Source organism: Mobula birostris, chromosome 5 (assembly GCF_030028105.1).
Source record: "Mobula birostris isolate sMobBir1 chromosome 5, sMobBir1.hap1, whole genome shotgun sequence".
NCBI classification, from domain to species: Eukaryota; Metazoa; Chordata; class Chondrichthyes; order Myliobatiformes; family Myliobatidae; genus Mobula; species Mobula birostris.
The window spans coordinates 168,455,451-168,478,456 of record NC_092374.1 but is presented as its reverse complement, the minus strand read 5'-3'; the positions used below and the strand labels follow the sequence as shown (position 1 = coordinate 168,478,456).

Sequence of the window (23,006 nt, the reverse complement as noted above, 5' to 3'; positions counted from 1 at the left end):
AGGCCCACAAAACCAGAGCTGGACCAAGTCTTTCTCAATCCCCAGTGACTGCCTTGGAAAAGGCTTCGTCCAGGATCTCGATAAGCAAGGACAGTACATAATGGGGACAAGCTGAGATGTTGTCACAGACAAGACTGGGGTATGGGACTGAATTGGCCATGATGGAATGGCGGATTGCTGCTCGGCGAAAAAGACTTCTAAAAATACCTTAAAACCTTACAAGCCTTTTTTTCCCCCCCAAGTGGAAAGTTGATTTTGAGTGTGAGTACAGCAAGTTTTTGCTCAAATCTTTTGGGTTCCTTCAAGATGTCACACAGAAATTTTTTAAAGGACTAAGAAAGGATTGGGGGGGGAGGGGTGCAGATTGCAGAAACATAACATAACTTGGAATCCAGCATTATTCTCACCTTTGCGAGATCTGGATGACCAGTGAGGTCTGCAGAAAGTTCAGATCCACTCATAACTTCAGTCAATGTCCACCTACAGAAAGATCTGGACAACACCAGATGCAGGGCAATAACCACTGATCACCTTCTGGCTTCTGCCTCTACCGCCTCATCCCCTCCTAGTTCCATCTACCCCCCTCATCTCTCCTTATCTGTCGCAAACCATTACCCAGCAGCCAACATCTCAGGACTGCATCCCTGTCCACCTTGGATCCATTTGTCCACTGTGCCCCTGCTCACCCGCCTCCCCCTACGTTCTCAGGGTTGAGGATTGACTGAATGCCAATGGGGAACAATGTTTGGATCAGCATCAGATTTCCTTAGGAAGGATGCAGGAGTCAAACAAGACAACACAAAAGGAGATTTAACTTAAAAACTGCCATAGTTGCAATTGGGCATGGTGTGAATCCACAGGCCAATAGCACACCTAGTGGCTCTGGTGACGGTAAATCAATGGTTTGGATAACCATAGGTGTGAAATACAGGCCAATAACTGCTGAAAATGAAACTCACCCTCACCATTCACTGAAGCTTAGCTGGGCGATATGATGCACTGATAGTCTGTTCACAACTTGTGTCCAAAGTGACACCAAATTCCTTCATATTCCACCCTTTTCCCAGTACATCTCATCCATTCAACATTTACCGACTGAACTTGCAAAGCTCATAAAATGGGCTACCACCACTCTCACTGGGTAGTCTACAATCAGTGGCTTCCAACTTCACCCCTCCCTCAACCATATTTGCCATTCATCACCTGGTTCCACCTATTATCTGCTTGCTCCTACCTCACCCCTCTCTCTAACCTCTTCATATTCACCATCCATTAGATTTAGGAGCAGGATTATGCCATCTGGCCCATCAAGTCTGCTCTGCTATTCAGTCATGGCTGATTTATTTTCCTTCTCAATCTAAATGACAGTGCTAAATTGAACTGAACATTTCTAGATTGTTTCAATGACTGTTGTTTTATATTCTGTGTTTTTCGACGTTTGGTTGATTTGTTCTTTTCTTGTGTGTGTTGGGTGTTTGATACTTTCTTTGAAAGGGGTTTCATGGTGCTTTCTTTGTTTCATGGCTGTCTGTGGGAAGATGAATCTCAGAGGGGTATGTTAGAGTGGATTTCTTTTTGGGTAGATGATTTGTTAACACTTAAATGATTTTGGCCACCAGACTTCTATTTTAACTGTTTGACAAAGGACTGTGGATTGAGTTCACCACAATGGGCTTCCTAAAAGGTGTAAATACCAGATGCTTCTGGTGCCTGCTGCTGTAGTTTCGAAGACAGTCTTACCTAAACATTATAAATATTAATTGTCTTCTATGTTAGCATGTAAAATGCCAAATAAATGTATTGTGGATTGAACTAAAGGCTGTGGATACCAACCCAGACATGTTGGCGTCAGAAGGAAAGGATGAAATCCGAAGGTGTGTTGTTTGTATGTAGCTTCAATAGGGAGCATTGTCTGTAACTTTTTAAGTAGCGATTGACTTTGCATTTAGCATATAAATATCGAGCCCACATTTTAGCTAGCAGACCTTTCTACGGAAAGCGTCTCTGTCCGTTAAGATGCCTGCTGTACCTTCTTGTGTTGAATAAAGAAGCTGCTTTGTATCTACCAGTGACTCTGTCTCTCTGGTAATTTCATCCATGCTACAACGGGGTATACTGCACACATATTTTGATAATAAATTTACTTTGAATTTTTGAACCTTTCCCGCCATCTCCCTGTAACCTTTGGCAACCTTACTAATCATGAACCTATCAACCTCTGCTTTAAATATACTCAGTGACTTCACCTCCACAGCCATCCGTGGAAATCAATTCCACAGATTCACCACCCTCTGGCTAAAGATATTCCTCATCTCTGTTCTGAGGCTATGCCCTCTGCTCCTAGACTCTCCTACTAGAGGAAATATTGTCCCTTCACTCTTCATTCTTGATGGAGGGTCTTGACTTGAAACATTCTTTCACTCTGCAGATGCTACCTGACCTGTGGAGTTCCTCCAGCAGTGTATTTCTAGCTCCAAAAGTCAGCATCTGCAGTCTCCTGTGAATCTCATTCCAGTTCATGACTCTCTGCAGAAAAATCCCATTGCCCACATTCAAAATTCTTCACTAATTACCTTAAATTGGGTCCCTGACATTCTGCCTCTGTCTACTTGAAACTTCCCCACAGTGTTAATACATTATAAACAAGAGTACTGCTGTGAGATGACTCAAGCATTTAACAGCTTATGATATAAACATAAACAATTGTGTTTTACTTGGCTACCAAAAAGCATCACACATCTACACTCACACAAAAAGCTAAATCACTTCTCTAGACAGGAGACTTCAATTCTTTGGTCTTCCTTTCAACAACAAACTCAACAGGAAAATTAGAAATCAATGATAGTGAGTGGGGGAAGGGACAGCAGGAAACCACTCTTTCCTGGTGCTATTCTCTGTCCAAGCTTTGTTCTTCAGAATTAGGCATACAGCACAGAAGCTATGTAGACTATGCTGACCATCAACAACTGATCCCATTTTATCCTCCTCATATTCTACCACTACATTAGGGACAATTTACAGTGGCCAACTAACCTAATGAACCGCAAGTCTTTAGGATCTACAGAATGTGGAAGAAAACAGAGCCCCCTTGGGAAAATCACACAGTGACACAGAGAAGGTGCAAATGCCACACAGACAGCTTTGGAGGTTGGAATTGAAACCAGATCTCTGGTACAAGTCTTTCAGCAGAGCCACTGTGCCACCTTGCTTTGGGTGAATGTTCTATATTGTGTTTGATCAGATGATTCAATCACTTAGAACGGACACATTTTCTACAGATATTACTGCACTACTTTGTATGAATAACTACTTAGCGGCTGGGAGTGGCAGAAATCAGATGAGGTGATTCTCATTTGGCTTAGGTTACTGATAGGACAGTGTCAGCTCAGTGCATTTCCTACTGCTGAGATTGGCATTTTATTTGGGCAGCAATACCAAAGTATTGGACAATAGACAATAGGTGTAGGAGTAGGCCATTCGGCCCTTTGAGCCAGCACTGCCATTCACAGTGATCATGGATGATCATTCACAATCAGTACCCCGTTCCTGCCTTCTCCCCATATCCCTTGATTCCGCTATCATTAAGAGCTCTATTTAACTCTTTCTTGAAAGCATCCAGAGAATTGGTCTCCACTGCCTTCTGAGGCAGAGCATTCCACAGATCCACAACCCTCTGGGTGAAAAAGTTTTTCCTCAACTCCGTTCTAAATGGCCTACCCCTTATTCTCGAATTGTGGCCTCTGGTTCTGGACTCCCCCAACATCGGGAACATGTTTCCTGCTTCTAGCGTGTCCAATCCCTTAATAGTCTTATATATTTCAATCAGATCCCCTCTCATCCTTCTAAATTCCAGTGTATACAAGCCCAGTCGCTCCAATCTTTCAACATATGACAGTCCCGCCATCTCGGGAATTAACCTCGTGAACCTCTGCTGCACTCCCTCAATAGCAAAAATGTCCTTCCCCAAATTTGGAGACCAAAACTGTACACAATACTCCAGATGTGGCCTCACCAGGGCCCTGTACAACTGCAGAAGGACCTCTTTGCTCCTATACTCAATTCCTCTTGTAATGAAGGCCAACATGCCATTAGCTTTCTTCACTGGCTGCTGTACCTGCATGCTTACTTTATTGGAGGCATAGATCGGGTAGAGAAGTCATAAAACATAGAACAGTACAGGCCCTCTGGCCCACAACATTGTGAGGTTTTAACTTACTCTAAGATCAATCTAGATACTTCCTCCCAATAAGCCCTCCATTTCTCTTTCATCCATGTTTCTAAGAGTCTATTAAATGCCTCTACCACTAGTCCTGGCAGGTTGTTCCACACACCCACCACTTTCTATACTTTTCTTCAATCACCGTAAAAATATGACCTCTATATTTTTTTTGCACAGAATGGTAGATACTGGAACTCACTGCTATAGGAAGAATGGAAGAAGATATGACAGTGATACTTAGAGGTACTTAGAAATGAACAGGTAGGGAATGGAGAGTCATAGACCACATACAGGCAGACAGGGTTAATTAGATTGGCATTAATGTCAGCACAGACAAGTTGGCACAAAGGGCTTGTTCCTGTGCTCTTTAATAAACTGAGCACCAGGTCAAGGTAGCAATCACAGCTATGCTGTCCATGATGGCTGAGGGGCCTTTGGTGAAGTCTTACTCCATACTCAAATACAAAACCTCACTCCAAGCCCACATCCCGTGCAGTGCCAGACATCCTGCTGACTGGACAAAATGTTCAAGAAGTAAAGGCAGCAAACGTAGTATTAGCATTTGTTTCGAGAGGATTGGAGTATTAAAGCAGGAATGTAATGCTGAGGCTTTACCAGGCATTGGTCAGACCACACTTGGGGTGTCGTGAGCAGTTTTGGGCCCCATATGGGCACTGGAGAGAGTCCATAGGAGTTTTACGGGAATTATCCCAGAATGAATGGGATCATTAATGTATGAGCAGTGCTTGATGTTTCTGGAAGCTTTAAAAATAAAATCTCATTGAAATCTGAGTATTTAAAGGCCTAGAAAATGTGGCTGTGGAGATGTTGTTTCCACTTGTGGTAGAGTCTAGGACTGGAGGGCACAGGTTTGGAATAGAACATTCTTTTAGAACAGAGATGAGGATGAATATCTTTAGCCAGAGAGTGTGTATCTATGGAATTCATTGCCACAGATGGCCATTGAGTATATTTAAAGCAGAGTCTAATGGGTTCTTCATTAGTAAGACCTTCAAAGAAGACAGGGCAAAGGCAGTAGAATGGGGTTGAGAGGGAAAATAAATCAGCCATGATCGATAGGAGCAGAATTAAGCTATTTGGCCTGTCTCATGGTCTAAGGTTGCAAGAGAACTTACACTGCCATTTCACAGAGCAAAAGGCTGTCTCTCCTTGCAGCATCTCAACCAGAAACATTGATGATTTCTTCTTTCCCCAAAAATGCAGCTTGACTTGCTGAGTTCCTCCAGCAGATTGCTTGTTGCTTTCTCCAGATTCTTAGCCAACATGTAATTCTTAAATATCATCAAAATATATCTGGTAATAAATATGTTGCCATTTATTATGGTTGGTTGCATGCAAATTGTCTGCCTCCTTCCTCACTCAACAGTGAGTGTGCTGCCAAAACACTTAACTGACTTGGGGAGTGGGGCAGTCGGGAGTGAGGGGGGTTGAGCAACCCTAGGAAGGGCAGGATTGGGAAGGGGCAGGATTGGGAAGGGCAGGATTGGGAAGGGCAGGATTGGGAAGGGGCAGGATTGGGAAGGGCAGGATTGGGAAGGGCAGGATTGGGAAGGGCAGGATTGGGAAGGGCAGGATTGGGAGGGGCAGGATTGGGAGGGGCAGGATTGGGAAGGGCAGGATTGGGAAGGGCAGGATTGGGAAGGGCAGGATTGGGAAGGGGCAGGATTGGGAAGGGGCAGGATTGGGAAGGGGCAGGATTGGGAAGGGCAGGATTGGGAAGGGGCAGGATTGGGAAGGGGCAGGATTGGGAAGGGCAGAAGGGCTTGAGGCAGATGGACAGAGGCACATGGTACAAGAGGTGGAATGAGACACGACACCTGTAAGGTGGACAAGACTGAGGGAGGGAGTTGAGATTTCTAGCTAGGCTCTAACCCATGGTCCCACAAGAGCAGAGACAAGATTTGATCAATTGCCACAGGATTCAGAGTAGACAGTACATAAATTGGTGACATTTGTAATCTTGGCATTTGCAGCTCTGTCTCCACACAACTCAGTTCTCCAATGTCAAAGGAAGATTAGCTCCAATTGGCAAATACTTGAATAATTGTAAATCAGCTGTGCCACAACAGGCAGGGTGTAGTGGTGGGCAGGCTAGGAGAGCAAAAGGATCCAATGTTGCATTTATGTAGCACCACTCCAGATGTCTCAAAACAATTTACAAGTACATTCACCATTTAACTTCCAACACAACAGGGGCACATCCTTCTCCATATTGGCAATATCTACAAAAGTTACTGCTTGAAGAAGACTACACCCATCATCAATGATCCTCACCATCTGGTCCATGACATCTCCTCACAGCCACCAGACTTCTATAGCTCCTGCCCAATGAAGTCCCATACCACCAGGTTCAAGAACGGGTACTTCCCTTCAACCATTCAGTTCTTGAACCAGCTGGCACAGCCCCATCAACCATTTCTGCGACACTATGACCACTTTGCACCAATTGTGCTCTTACTTATATAAATTGTGTATAAGACTTTGAATTGAGATTACCTGGATAAGGCAGGAGAATGGGGTTGAGAGGGAAAAATGAATCATCCATGATCAAATGGGACAGCAGACTCAATGGGCCAAATGGCCTAACTCTGCTCTACATCTTAAGCATAGTGAGACTAGATTATTGATTTTAAGGTTCCAGTTGAGGGAGATACAACACCCTACTACTCAGAATGAGATGGAAAGGTAAGAATGTAAGGCCTGTCTGCATTCAAGCACCATGGTAAAGACAGATCCTCCAATGCTACAACTTGCCAATGGTGCAGATTTGAATCCATTACAATAACCAAGAAAGAGATGCAAACAAAATTTACTTTTGTTGCAAGCAGAAATACTGGTGATGTCAGCAACATGTGGCAGATTAATTTAATCCATGCTTAATTAATACAATTTTAGCGGATGAACATGTTTGGAAATCAAATATCATAACTACAAGCTCCATCATGAACTCTACCAAAGTCGAGTGGTGCGGCAAGTTAAATTAGAAATAAAATAAAATTATTACTGCCGTCATCATGACCTGTGTGATTATTCAATGTACATCTTCAATGTACTTTGCTCATTCCTTGTAATTAAATGGGCAGGTTCCCCAGAACTAAATACTTGTTCTCTGATTTCACAAATATGCAGAACACTAAAATGAGTCTAGTGGCTCTCGATGTGGTTCAGTAATGCAGAGAATTGCTCAGCCTATTAAGTCATGCACATGTATGGCATAACTGTCTCAGGACTATTTCCTCTCTGACACGGGTGAACATCTCACCTCTTATCTCATCCACAACTATCTCAAGCTCATTTGAAGAAATCCTCAATTATAGGTGTGTTGCCTTGGCTACTCCAATGCTAACCAGATCAGCTTGAGCTCATCTAAAACTTTGCTTCAGCGGCAATATTTCTCATGACAGAAACACTATTCCACAAGATTGGATCCCAAGGTCCATAAGGAACTTTCAAATGTTATCTAATGGAGTAGACCGTCAGTATCTTTTTCCCTCCCAGGGTCGAAATGTCCAATGCCAGAGGGATTACATTTAAGGGTGTGTATGTACATACACATATTTAAGGTGGGTGGGGGAGTTCAAAAGAGATGTGTGGGCCATGTTTTTTTAAAAGCAGTGTGGTGGGTGGCTGGAATATGCTGCCTGGAGTGGTAGTGGAGGCAGGTCAGATAGAGGCACTCAAGAAGCTCAGACACATGAATATGCAGATAAGGGAAGGATATTGATATTATGTCAGTGGAAAGGATTAGTTTAGGTGGACATTTGATTACTAATTTAATTAGTTTGGCCCAGCATTGTGGGACAAAGGGACTATTCCTGTGCTGGACTATTCTATGCTCTAAAGAAGTTGGTTTTAAAAAGAGATGTTCTGAGGATCCTGGAGGGTCAGATTATCCTCTACAGTTTCAGTTTGTAAGAGATTAAAAGAAACAGACATTCAGGGAACAGTGGCACCATTTTAGCCCAAAGCCTTCAACTTGAGCTGGGCTGAGTTGAAAAAAGAGTTTGTAAACAAGCTATTGCCTAAGTAGGAGCCAAAGATTAGCGGACCAAAAGCCAGTAGGCAAACATGACCTGTTTCAGGTCTGCTTTAGCTGAGTAAAGCAAATTTGCACTTTGTTCTGTCCAGACTCTTCTGCTCATTCAGACACTTCATCATTTGTTTGATCCCCAACCCAAACTATGACATCTTGTTATCACATCCTTGATAATCCAGGGTTTCCACAGCCCTCCTGTTGTGAGTGGGAATGTTTTGCAGGAATCTGGAATCTGTCTGCAGAAATATTAAGTATTTACTTCCAGTTTAATAAATGACTGAAACATTCAAAAAGACCACAGCACCTGTGAGTGTCTAACCCTTTGGAATTAACAAGGTTAAAATATTTCAGAGGCCTGCAGTTCATTCCCTAAAAGATCCATCACAAAACACACACGTCCTCAAAATTATATGTTATATTGACACAATTTACTCAAGATTTTTTACCTTAATATTTCAAGCAAATACATTATACATTAGATTTGATTTAAAGTAGTTGGGCTTCTTGGTGTATAGATGGCAAATACCAGTCCAGTTGTACAGCTGAGGGTCTGTACTGAAGACTGCACAATGCATTGATACTGGTGCTGCAATAAAATACCAGAACTATTCACTGCCGTACAGTTGGGACTGAGGTTGAGGAAACAGAGTTTTTGATTGAAGAGCAAAAACTTAACTTGCTGACTTGCATGATTCGACATTCTCCATCATAATTAAGAACATTGTATATTTCTGGCATCTTCTTCATAGTATGTTCCACAGTGTTGTGCCAAATTAAATGCCTTTTGTGAATTAAACTAACCCCTTCTGCTCTCTTCTAAACTTTAATTTCACCTCACCTGCACTAACATTTACAGTGGCCTGCAAAGGTTTGGGCACCCCGGTGAAAATTTCTGTTACTGTGAATAGCTAAGCAAGTAACAGATGAACTGATTTCCAAAAGGCATAAGGTTAAAGATGACATATTTCTTCAATATTTTAAGCAAGATAACTTTTGTATTTCCATCTTTTACAGTTTCAAAATAACAAAAAAGGAAAAGGGCCGGAAGCAAAAGTTTGGGCACCCTGCATGGTTAGTACTTAGTAACACCCCCTTTGGCAAGTATCACAGCTTGTAAACACTTTTTGTAGCCAGCTAAGTCTTTCACTTCTTGTTTGGGGGATTTTCATCCATTCTTCCTTGCAAAAGTTCTAGTTCTGTGAGATTCTTGGGCCATCTTGCATGCACTGCTCTTTTGAGGTCTATCCACCCATTCTGGATGTTTAGGTCAAGGGACTGTGAGGGCCATGGCAAAACCTCCAGCTTGCGCCTCTTGAGGAAGTCCATTGTGGATTTTGAGATGTGTTTAGGTTCATTATCCTGTTGTAGAAGCCATCCTCTTTCCATCTTTGGTTTTTTTTTTACAGACGGCATATTTGCTTATAGAATTTGCTGGTATTTAATTGAATTCATTCTTCCCTCTACCAGTAAATGTTCCCTGTGTCACTGGCTGCAACACAAGCCCAAATCATGATCGATCCACCCCCGTGCTTAACAGTTGGAGAGGTGTTCTTTTCATGAAATTCTGTACCCTTTTTTCTCCAAACATACCTTTGCTCATTGCAGCCAAAAAGTTCTATTTTAACTTCATCAGTCCACAGGACTTGTTTCCAAAATGCATCAGGCTTGTTTAGATGTTCCTTTGAACATTTTGAATAGAACTTTTTGGCCTGACCTAAACATCATCGGGAATCTGCAGAAAGACCTCAAAAGGGCAGTGCATGCAAGACGGCCCAAGAATCTCACAGAACTAGAAGCCATTTGCAAGGAAGAATGGGTGAAATTCCCCAAACAAGTGAAAGACTTAGCTGGCTACAAAAAGCATTTACAAGCTGTGATACTTGCCAAAGGGGGTGTTACTAATTATTGCCATGCAGGGTGCCCAAACTTTTGCTTCAGGCCCTTTTCCTTTTTTTTATTATTTTGAAACTGTAAAAGATGGAAATAAAAATGTTTTCTTGCTTAAAATATTGAAGAAATGTGTCAATTTAACTTTATGCCTTTTGGAAATCGTTTCATTTTTCACTCTTAGCTATTCACAGTAACAGAAATTTTGACTGGGGTGCCCAAACTTTTGCATGCCACTGTAAATTTTCACTTCATACACAGGACAATTTTGATCTTTTTGCTAAGTACTCTCCTCTCCCATCATAGTTCTCCTTCTTCAGCCTTTCACCTTTTCCACCCATCACCTCCCAGCTTCTCACATCCTCCTCCCTCCCACCCACCCACCCAACTTCTCTCACCTGCCAGGGTATTCCTCCCCACCGCTTTCCTACTTCTCCTGGTTCTGGCTTCATCCCCCTACCTTTCCAGTCCTGAAGGGTCTCAGCCTGAAACACTGACGGTTCATTCCTCTCCATAGATGCTTCCTAACCTGCTGATGCTCTTCCAGCATTTTGTTTGTTCCACTGTATTTGCTCCCTTACTTTCAAAACCACAATTTTAAACACTTATAAAAGAAATCACCCTTCATTCTTCCAAGAACAACCTGATTTCTGATCAATTCACGGAACTGAGCATCCTTGGTCGCAATCTGTTTCCCTTCACCTCTGCACTACATCCCCATCCCGTTTCATCTGATGTGTGGGGCCAGTAATGAACGGTGTATTCTGACAGAGACTTTACCAATGTTTTACAGATGCTTATACAGAAGTGGTAAATTGATGCTCTGCAATGTATTGTGCTGTAGGTTTTTGCAATCTCTCAACCCTTCTGATTAACTGCCCCAAATTCCAGTTACGGTTTAATACAGAAGATCACATTGAGTGGCAATAATCTTTTCAAACAGTGCCCTTAAAATTTTCATTGATCTACAAGCCTGTCTCAACACTCCCCCTCCCCCATCTGATTCTACTCATCTCCAACCTACATGCCTCACCCCTCTATTTCTGTATACTGGCCATCTTCCCTGTGCATCCTGTCCTGAGACAGGATCTCGACCCAAAACGCCGACCACCCTTCTGCTTCCACAGATCTGCCTGACCTGTAGAGTTCTTCCAGCAGTTTGTTTTTTTGCACTGTAACATTTCCCTGGAGCTATCAGACACTAGAGTACAATGAAATTATATGGTGAATGGGAAAAAACTTGATTACAAAGGGTGTATTCCCACTGCTGTCTGTAAGGAATTTGCAGGCTTTCCCCATAATCATGTGGGTTTCCTCTGGGTGCTCCAGTTTCCTCCTACATCCCAAAGACATGCCGGTTATTTGGGTCACATTGACCTTGCTACATCTCTAAATAATAAATAAAATTAAAAGCAAGATTTTTCATGATCAGATTTTTAAAAAAGGTTTTTGGACCACTAAGTGAGCTAAGGAACAATATTAGAAGTTCATACTGGAAAGGTTCTCCCACTTTTATGTTTTACTCTCACCCCTGATATCCCCGAGTAAATGTTTCATCACTCCATCTACAAACCAGTGAATAATTCAACCCTGGACAGTAGCAATCACCATTCCTGCTTCCAAACCAACTGCTTTACTGTCAGACTTGTTATATGGAAAATATCAATTCCCAAGGGTCCTCATTTGCAATTGCTGTTTTGATGCTCAGATTACAGATTCATATCTATTAAATCTATTGCCTCAAGGAATGCACATTTTTTTCCCGGTTCCGAAAGCCAAACATTTGCAGTTTGCAGCTGGGAACTTCTGTGTAAAGCTTTAACCTCATGCCACAAAACTGAAATACAGGGGATGTTAAGCGATCCATGGAAGCAATGGGAGATACTCAGTAATCACACAGTGAATGTTCTCATAGCCCCAAATCTCTTCTCCCTATATACTGTCTGAACATCTAGGAATTCCCAACATTTTGTTATCGTTGCTAGCCCACACACAAAACCATGCGTCATTCTACAATCAGCCTTCACTAAAAAGGCATTCAAAACAAAAAGCTGCTGCCTATAGAGCTGTAACATTACTTTTCCCTTCATTCCATTTTATCTTCCTACACAAGGCCATTAATAGCAGAAATCCCTACCTAAACATCTTTATAGTTTGGTATTGCATCCAGTACGGACATCATAGGTGAAAAGGTCTGCTCCTGTACTGTTTTACATTCTAAAAATACCACCTAATCATTAAGGCACAAAAAGAGGTTAGATTTCATTAAATAAATTTAATTTTGTTAAAATAATTTAAATCCAAATACAGTTGACATGTTTGCATCAAATTATATTTACACTTCTTGCTTAATTCAGAAACAAGGCTACAGCACAGTCAACACCTGGTAAAAATGGTGCCATTAAGTATTCAGCTGTGTTAGTGCTCGACAGTGAACTGCCAAAAAGGTTATGTCTTACTTCACTTCAGCGAAGCGCGAAAAATATATGTTAAAACTCAAGAGTTAACTGAACAAAATTCTAGAAAAAAAAAGCATCAGAAACCATTAAAGCCAAAATAATACAAAATAGATTTTTTTAAAAATATCAAATGGTGGTTTGGTTTTGGTTTTAACAGGAAAGTAAACAATTTTCTGATACATTATAGTTAATACCAGAACCCAAGCCAATGTGTCCTGTTAAGGCAACATTCTTTACCAAGGTAAATAACTGGATCAATCTTTCCCAAAAAGCTATGGCAGCTATTTGGGTAGTTAATTGGCTACTTCCACCTCCCAACCCACTCCCAGCAGTGCTCACTTTGAAAGGTTAGAAACAAGTGCAATGTGTGAGCCAACACACAAACCTCAATGGAATCAGTTGCTTTAAGTTTTCAACAGGAATACACATGGCAAATCAGAATGTTGGATAAATATCCCTGATCACAGTCTCCTGAAGGAGAGACTAATAAATGTATCTGGCATCGAAGTTTTAGTTGTTCAGAATTTAATTGCTCATTTGCATGATTCCCTCAGCTATAATTTTGTTCGAAAATGCATCAGTATTTGTTCCTGAGGTGAAGCTAAACTACGGGCATCCTTAGAACTTAACACAGACCTATTCCACTGCTTTTGATGGGGTCTTCTTGCATTTACTAGTTGTCACTCCAGATTACAGGGTTCAGTTTACAAAATTAAAATGTCATAACTCACTCCCAAAAACCCTGATGTGAAGATGAAATGGTTTTTACATGGATAGCAACTGACTGAGATCAAATATCTACGAAGTGGGTTGAACTCCCTGCCTCCCTTAAAAATAGGTACTAGAACCATTCAGCGGCAGAATAACCTTCTCAAGAATAGCAATACTACCTGAGTGTGTGTGGTGTTTGGGAAGTGGTGATCTTCTTGCAACCACCCTGTATTGCAGAAAACAGCAGACATTCTCCAACTTTAAAAATTGTCAAATCTTTTCACTAACATTCTAAATCAAACACTGCTGGACATGTGTCAAAGCATCAAACTTCTCAGAAAACAGAGAATGAGTAAGAAAAGTTTGGATGAAAATAGAACAGATTTCTACATTAGTCTACTCAACTGGAATAGGGCTCATTTCCTTCAGAAAGGTTTTTATTAGGCCAGAATGCTAATGTAGTGGTTTGGTTATACTTCTGCTCCCAGTACAGACTTATATAAATTGCACACTACCCAGCCAATTCACAAGGCTATATTTCTTCTCTCACAGCACAAAGTGGCCATGGACTCCTTTAGTTAAATTAAATATATTTTATTACTGACAGATACTTTTAAGAATCATGTTTGCGAGAAGCAAGGGTTTTCTTTCAAACAACTTAGGAATGTTACAATTATCTCACATCATTTTCCCACATACACAAAATGAGGCCTGTGTCAAAAATATATGTGGGGGGATACGTTGCATGCCAAATGCATTAAGCATCATCATGTCCATTTCTGTTCTGTGCCTAGACATTTCCAATTCACATTGAGATACATCTTTTTGCTGTGAATAACCAGATTTTATTCCAGCCAGTTTATGTTGGAGGCTCAAGGATTTTAACATGTTTTCACACCCAGTACAAAGAAAAGCATCAGCAATAAAACTCTTCTTTACAAGATTACAAGCAGCTTGACTAAAACTATGAACTGTGTTAAGCATCAGTAACACCTGCTTCTATTTGGGAGTCACAACTTGACGGATCTTCCTGCTGTTTTGGATGCCATTTTGGACACAAATACTTGGCCAACACTTCATTGTATTTCTGAGAAAATGCTGCAGCATCAGAGGTGGATATAAAGAAAAAACACAAAGCACTATTGCAAGTGCAATGAAGCTCAACAGGTCACCCTGAATTAACAAGGAAAGCGGCTGACATGGACTCTGATGCACAAATTGCAATGGGCCACTGGAGGCAGGGAGTTGTGTCAGAACTACACAGGGTCTTGGTGAAAGCACAGAGAGATTAGTACAGTTTTAGTCTCCCTGCAGCGATGCAGTGGCTCACTGGATCAATTCCCGGGTGGGTCTATGCATCCAGGAGTTTAGAGCAATGGGCAATTGCCATAAAACTTTTAAGACTGGAGTTCTCAAAGCGCAGATGGTAATATTATCTGATTGCAGTGGGAGCATAACAGAAAGAAAGTGACTCCACTTTCGAATACAATCTCAAGATCAAGAAGGGATTACCTAGTTGATCCTGACATGAATATTTTCTTCACTCCAATGTGAACATCCAGAACGCTTTATCTTAGAGCTGTAGACGGCCTGTCATTAACAATATTCAAATCCAAGAGTGATTTCTGGAAATTGGGAAGAATGATGGATGTGGGGCTAGAGATTAGAAGACAGGCCTGAACTTAAGTTTATGGAAGATGGATGAGAATAATGGATATGAATCTGGTGCAGCAAAGAGGTTTGTGCCTAGAAACTGGGAGTATTAAACAGAAGATATGTACAGGAAAGGATGGTTTATTTAACACAGGCAAGATGTGCTGCCCCAGTACCAGTGAAGACAAAGTTTACTAAAAACTGAGAGGCTTAAAGACCACACGGTCTGCTGTTGCTGTTATTTTGTCTGTTTTTATGCACAGCCGTGAACATCAATTTAAAGAAATCACACTTGACTGAAGTCCACTGGAATAATCAGAGGAATGGAGGGAAGCACTTGTGTGAGAGGTATATTTTGTACAAAGCACCAAAGTAATGAACCAAGAAATGGTTGACAGAAGACACTTTAAGTCTTTCTTTTGAGGGTGATACAGGTGCACATGCCACCGTTTCTCTGTAAAACCATGCCTAAAGTTCCATAAGTTAATCTTAAATTATAGCAAAAGTGAATTGGTAGATGCACAATGGTAATAAAATATTAAATATATCTGATTAGATCTCAACTGTTGTAGTTTCCCCACACAGGCTTCATAAAAAAAAAAGTCCTTCTCTTTTTAACATTTTCCTTAAACTAACCCAATCCAAATTTATTAACAAACAAACCAACCTTCTCCACACATTTGAAAACCAGGTGGTCAGGGATTTGGTAAATAGAATGCTTCTCAAACTTAACAGTATCAATAGGAATGCAAACAGTTCAGTCAGCAAACTGCAGTCTACTCATATTTGTTCCAACATTCTCTTTAGCATCTACATCTGTACACAGGACACAAACAAATCCAAGTTTGAGGCTTTGACATATCTGGCTTTTCCCTTTGCGTTTGTTCACTAGGTGACTGTTTCAATACAGCTAGTAGGTTCTACGAAAACACTGAGGTTTTAAAATACTCCAACTTCATAAAATAAATAAAAAAGACAAAAAATGGAATAAAAACACTGATGAATAGCTCCTTTTATCCGGTCACCATAAACATTACATTATCAATGACATAACTTAAGCACACACGTCACATAACTAAATACTGTTCTAACCTGTGTATACAAACTGTATGCAACAGCTTTCTCACTCAGAAGATATTTGGACTGTTCTTGTTACTCCACAGCAAAATAAACAGAACAATCAGCATTTTAAATGGGTCCTGCTCAACCTGTCGTTGGGAACCTTCGTGACATTATACTAAACAGTGGTCTAACACCAAGATTTCAAGCCTTTTCTAGAAACAGATAGCATGCATGCAACAGGAATTGATTACTTCCACCAAGTATGAAAAAGGCAGATATATAAATTTAGAAAATATTCAAAATAATTCATGAACGTGAGAAAATCTGCAGATGCTAGAAATCTGAGCCACACTCAAAATGCTGTTGGAACTCGGCAGATCAGGTAAATTCAATGGAAAAGAGCAAACAGTCGACATTTCGGACTGAGACCTTTCAACAGAACTGATGAAGGGCCTCAGCTCAAAATGTTGACGGCTTACTCTTTTCCATAGATGCTGCCTGGGCTGCTGAGTTCCTCCAGCATTTTGTGTGTTGCTGGAAATAATTCATAATTCTGGCTTGAAGGTGTTATTTTGATACTATGACAAATTTAGGTAAATTTCATTTGTGGGAGGGAGAGAGAATTTCAGTTTTTAGTTTTGCCCAGTTGTTGCTATAATCCAGATTGTAATACAGAAATTGTTCAAAACTGGGCTATGCAAGAGTAATATGGAATTTGATTCAGTTCAGATTCTGGTGGAAAGCTGTGAGGATAACTAGGACTTAACCACACCAATGGGATTTATATTCTAGTGAACATTTCATGGCACTGGGAACATCTGATCAGGCACCAGGTAATGTGTTTCTGCCCTCACTTGAACAAATTATTAAGAAAGCAATCAGTAAGCTCTTCCAAAAAAGCCTGAAGAAAATAAGTGCCAATTGCACCAAGATTTAAATTTGTGTGGCAATGACATTTGACCTTAAACTACTGATCCTCCAGATTTTAAAATTAATGCTGACATCCAATGGCTTGCAACGTTTTGTGTTAAGTGCTCAATGTTTCCAACTTTTAATAGCTTACAATCAGATCAGAGCACAACAGAATCTCATCACATTTGAAAGGGGTGTCATGTGGTCAGGAAGACCAGCCCCAGAGCATCAAAGAAATGTGAGGATGCTTGTTTACTACACCATCATCTATCTTAGAGAGAGATTGTTTTTAAAACTAGCTAATTTTACAATGAACGCACCAATTATTAAGGAGTTCTACAGTACGAGACCCAGTGGTGGAATGTCAAAAGTAAACATGCTAAAAATGATATTAGTATCATTATGAGACAGGCTGGTGGCAATTGTGCAGATTAGACATAAACCCCCCCAATCACTCCCTTCCCTTCACAACTCCCATTAAAGTTACTTCCTTAGAACGATAACCATCATTTTCTGAACAAATGATCTCATCTAATTCCAGGAAGCATCAGACAGAAAAGAAATGTCTGCGTTTACAATAGCAATGTGCATCCGTAGGTCTTCTGTCCTTATGCGCAGGCTACCTTCTTCAAAGTGTCATTTTAAGTGATGGCTGAACTTGTATTCTGGAAATTTAAAAGCAAAACCAATTTAAAATTGATATTATGCCAGCCCCAACTAGATTATGTACATTGCAAAGAATGTTGCCCACACAGATGTTTTTAAAGGGTGGGAAATAATAAAAAAATCAAATGAAACATTGCTGTAAATACACATTAAAATTCAGGTAAATAATAAAAACAATGCAAGACACCGTTTAAAAAAAAAATGTAAACTGAAGCTGAGATATACGGATAACCAAATATATTTCTGAATGCTTAAAAATGTCCGCACGAGGCTAAGGCTTCCATCATCCTTTACAGAAACGTCATACAGAGTGGATCCCCATTTACTGCATTTTCATTTATTCAACCAGAAATGATCTGCAGAGATGTCCTTTCACCCAATAAATCTGCGCTTGCGTTTAAAATATTTCTCCAACAGATGAAGTCACAGAATCCACCACAGATTGTTGAAGATGCAGGAAGTCATCCACAGGAAGGGTCAAAGCAGCTCCCTAGAACAGGAAATCCTCAAAAAAAGATCGCCGTGAATCTAGCTGCTTTACTTGTATTGGGTGCACACAAAACTGTTCAGATTTTCACTCAGACCCCAGTAAAGCACTCGCTGGGAAATCCTGTGGCAAAAGCTGAATACGGGGTGCATCATATCTCCACACAAGGTTTGTTTGATCAAGGGTTAGAACTTTTAACGACATTCCTGTTACTATTCTCTTTATAGGGATAGACTTGAAAAAAAACTTCATAATTCCAATTGTCGGTTCTATGCAATGCCATTTTAAAAGATAAAATATAAAATGCTCCTGTAACACAACTGTCATATTTAAAAGCAAAATAAGACAGCAGTGACCAAAACACTTCACTACTGCACTCAATTTTAACAACTACAGAATGCTTCAATGTAAGACTTCAGCAATGATCCGGTATTCAGCCATGCATACATTATATTCTTGGTTCAACAATAAAAAATAAAAATCCCCATAATACTTAAAGTACTGAGCACCATTCATAAAAGAAAATATATTTCTGCCATTTCTGTATCAGAAAAGAAGGAAATTGAGGGGAATAATCGTAAAATTTGATCATTTCAAAAGGCTTCCATTCCTACAGAATCAAGCAGCAAATGCAATACGATTTTTCCTCAACGTGCAATACAAGAATCTGAATCACATTTGTCTAGATTGACTGTAGTTCCGACGTAAAGTACATTTTTAAAATTTTCAACTTGAAAGCTGTGGAATTTGAGAAATTGCCAACATGGTACATGTGATCTCAGGGCACACATACCCCTTCAGCTCCACATACCACTGTACCCACTTAAAACATGCCTGCTAGCAGACGGAAGTCATGTGTGGGTATGGGGGAACAACAGCCCCTTCCACTCTGCACAGTCTCAAAACCTAACTGAGGGTTCCAGCCAACCCTAGAGGTGCCTTCCCATCCCTCCCCACCCCGTCTTCATTGCCCACATCTGTCAGAGTAAAGACTGTGCAAGGACATTTCCAACCCCTTTTCTTGGTGGAGAGCCACCACTTACAGGCACCCATTCAGAACAGGACCAAGTCCCACTATACACACCTGGGAAACAAATGTCACTGAACTGGCCCCTTTAATTCATTTACCCAAGAACTGTCATCTACAGGGCAGTGGAAAACCTCTGGTCACAGGAGGATTCTAATTTCCTTGTCTTGGACAAATAACAACATTTTATTTCTTGGCATAGCAAGCAATTGACTAGCTTCCCACTGTACATCTTTCTGATCTGGCCACTGACATTCCACACAGAAAAGTTTTCCATTCCTTTCTCTCTCCCCTTCCACCCCCCCCCACACAAAAAAGTTGCAAGGAATGGAAATTGCCATTCAAAAATGCATTTGGAGGTAAACATTTTTAAAAAAAGCCATTTGAAAAAGCAGGTAGTTTACCAAGTCTGGAAGCTGTACAAAGCCAATTACATTTTTTCCTGCATCACTAATGTGTTGGATAGCATTGATCATACTTTGACAAATTAAATCTTCTGTGCAAGACAGAAATCAGAGAAAACCTTTGCTTCCCCACCACCCCCCCCCAGCTCCCTGCAGAGCCACACAAGACCACCACTAAGGGCTTGCACCAACACAATGCAGAGCAGTTAACATGCCACCCACAAAATTAAATAAAACTGAATTAAAAGCATTCTTCTTGTTTGACACAACCATTTTGGTGGATCAACAGTCGATTTGTTTCCCCTTTCCTCTGGCTTTAACAGAGCAACTTAATGTCCATCATTTCTCCTGCATGACATGTGAAATTACAGAACGGATTGTTAACGTCCAACATAATGTACCGAGGAACGATTTGTGCTCACTGATGGGATCCTGAAGAAAAGCCCGTGGCGTCACTGTTCTCCTGGCTCTAGAGTTTAAAGGTTCACTGATTTCTCCTTTACGTCGGTAAACAGCAGCAGCGTGCAGCCTGTTACTTCTTCCACGTGCACCAGGCGGCACGCATAGGTCGCTTTCCCTTTCACTGCAGAAGACAAGAACTTGACAAGTCTCTGCTCTCCCATTTTGGTTTTGTAGAAGATTCTTCAGCCGACTTACGTCCCCCTTTAAAATAGAGATTTCAATTCCTCATTGGCATCACATTAGAAGAGGGCAGCCAGGCCTGTCAAGCGTGGAGTTCAACCTTGTTATCAAATTATTTGTGTATTTTTTTCTTTTAAAAAAAAAAGCAATCTTATAAAAGCAGTGCACATACACAATTGAAACACTGGCCATCATCTTCAGTCTTAAATTTCTGAATATCTCTTATTTGCTTTTTTTTTCCATAATGGGATGAAACAGTCTAGTTCTCCCAGGCTGATGATGTCAGAACTGACGCATTCACATATATCATATCCAATTGAGATTGTTTCAAAAACAACATTACTCTTGTTTTTACTTTTCAACAGAATGAGACTGGAGGAGCGGCACTGCTTATTTAAAAAGCTCTTGATGATATCCTCTCATCCACAACAGGGATGTCCAGCTGAGGTGGTGTAGATCTCCCATGTAAAAGTGTTTCAGTGTCTGTCAGCCAATGACACTTGCTTTACTCCCTTCGCTGCAGGACACAGTAAGAACAGCAATTGGCGATTAATCTCATTTTAGTCATAAAGCTCTGCCGGTATCATCATCTTCTTGTAACAGCAATATGAAATAATCGAGTTGTCTCCTAGGATAGGAGAAGGTGCAGTTCTCCCCATCAGGGCTGATTCCATCTGGTCTCAACATTTCTGTTCTTATCTTTTACTGTAGTACACAGGAAGAACAGCACTGATCGTCCTTGTCAGGCTGAGCTGCATAATTCATCTGCCTTACGATTTCAGCAAACAGCTCATCCACCATGGTCTTGCTCTTGGCTGAGGTCTCCATGAAAGGGCAGCCCCACTCCTCAGCCAGGGCTCGACCCTCGAGCGAGGACACCTCCCTCTCGCTCTCCAAGTCCACCTTGTTGCCCACTAGGATGACTGGTACCTTCTCGTAGCGCTTGACGCGGATGATCTGGTCCCGCATGGGCCTGATGTCCTGGAACGACTGCTGGTTGACCAGGCTGTAGACCAGGATAAAGCCCTGGCCGTTCTTGATGTACAGGTCCCTCATGGAGGCAAACTGTTCAGTACCCGCCGTGTCCAGGATCTCCAGCACTGAGGGCGATGAGTCCACCTCGATCTCCTTGCGGTAGAAGTCCTCAATCGTTGGGTCATACTTTTCAATGAAAGTGCCCGTCACAAATTGCACCGTCAGAGCTGATTTGCCCACTCCCCCACTGCCCAACACCACTACCTTGTACTCCCTCATGACTTCCTACTGCCTCCTCCAGCACCCCCCTTTATCCAACCAAAGGCCAATGGATTGGAGCCAACCTCCCCTCTAAATGAGGGCAACCCTGGAGGCCTTTCAATTGATTAAAACTCGGCAGAACAGCACAGCACACCCTTCCTCTAGTGATTAAAAGTCGGCAAAGTCGGCAGCGGTACCTTTAACCGACCACTCCCCTTTAAATGATTAAACGTCGGCAGACTGGAAGCACGGTTGCCCTCCCCTTTAACCGAACGGTAGCCGGGCAGAAAACGGAGAGGGCGAGGAGGAATTAACGCTGGGGCGAGCGAGGATTTATCTGGCGACTGTTCCGTTTCAGAGGGGCGGCTGAAAGACAAAGGCCTCGGGGCCTGCCCGCCCGTCAGCAGGCTGACGGATCCTCACCCGCCCGGATCTCAGGGAGATCACCGCCGGCTCTTCCACATTCTCCGCCCCCGACCCCGTTTGGCTCTCTGACCACCGGTCGAGTGGCTTCCTCTCCCCACCCCCTCCGGGCCTCGCTGCTCTTCAGCCGCCCGCTTCCTTCGGCACCGCCATTCTCTCTCGGGCGGGGAGTCTCCGCCCGCGCCGACAGTCACGTGATACTCGCCGGCCACCGTAGCGAAAACCGCGCCCCTCAGCTGCCAGACATTCGACTACGCGGACGACCAATCATCGTAGGGGATTCACAATCGGTCCCGCCTCCTCGCTCTGCCCATTGCCCCACTGACTGTCCATCAAGGAGTCGTCGACTGACGGTAGCGCGGAACACAGCCAGCACAGCCTTTCTCCTTTCTCATTGCCCCAATAGCCGTCCGTCAAATTGCCTTCAACGAATCGCAGTGCAGAATTATACCAGCCCCGCCTTCTCCCCCATAGTTGACGTCCGTCAAGGATGGATTGTCCAATCGGAGTGGAGGACGAAGGAAGCCTCACCCACAGATTGGGGTTCACTGATTGACGATAAAGGAAAATTACCGCAGAAAATGCGGGAGATACTCCGTCGATCGGACCCCTTCAGTTAGATAACATTTCATACAAATTCTCTTTCCGAAGACGCTGCCAGACCAGGAGAATGCTTTCAGCAGTGAACAGAAATCACCCAATCACGGCACGGTTTCTGGGGCCACGCCCATTTGATGGCCATCATGGATTAACGTGTTCAGCCGACCACCCCGGCAACCCACTGCCATGTGACATCAAATCGTTCAATCGGCGGGTGCCTTCTCCCGGAAATAGATAGATTAAACAACCGATTGGACGCGGTAGCTCTGACAGTCAGCCAATTGGAAAATGGCTAGAAGGGACCAGTCACCAGGTTCGCCGCCGGATGCGGTCGTCATGGGAACGCCCAGATTGACAGGTGTGAATTCCGGGGCTGATAGCTCGGCAAACTAATACAAAGAAGTACCGGCATTTGTGAGTCTTCCAAATTAAAAAAAAGTTATAATATGCTTTTCATATACTAAAGATTATGCATTAGCATAATCAGCGAGTTTGCCCAGGCATTCCCTGTCATCTGGTGGTGGAGGAGATTCTGCCCGCCTACTGCACCCTTCTCGCTTG

At 42.1% G+C, this 23,006-nt stretch overlaps 1 protein-coding gene across 1 annotated transcript; it reads right to left on the bottom strand.

Annotated features, from left to right (window-relative positions):
* Positions 1-17,848: 17,848 nt before the first annotated feature.
* Positions 17,849-21,846, bottom strand: LOC140198016 (ras-related protein Rap-2a). The gene has a single exon (XM_072258819.1). The coding sequence runs from the start codon at positions 21,438-21,440 to the stop codon at positions 20,889-20,891; it is 552 nt and encodes a 183-aa protein (XP_072114920.1). The 5' UTR covers positions 21,441-21,846; the 3' UTR covers positions 17,849-20,888.
* Between the last annotated feature and the right edge of the window lie 1,160 nt (positions 21,847-23,006).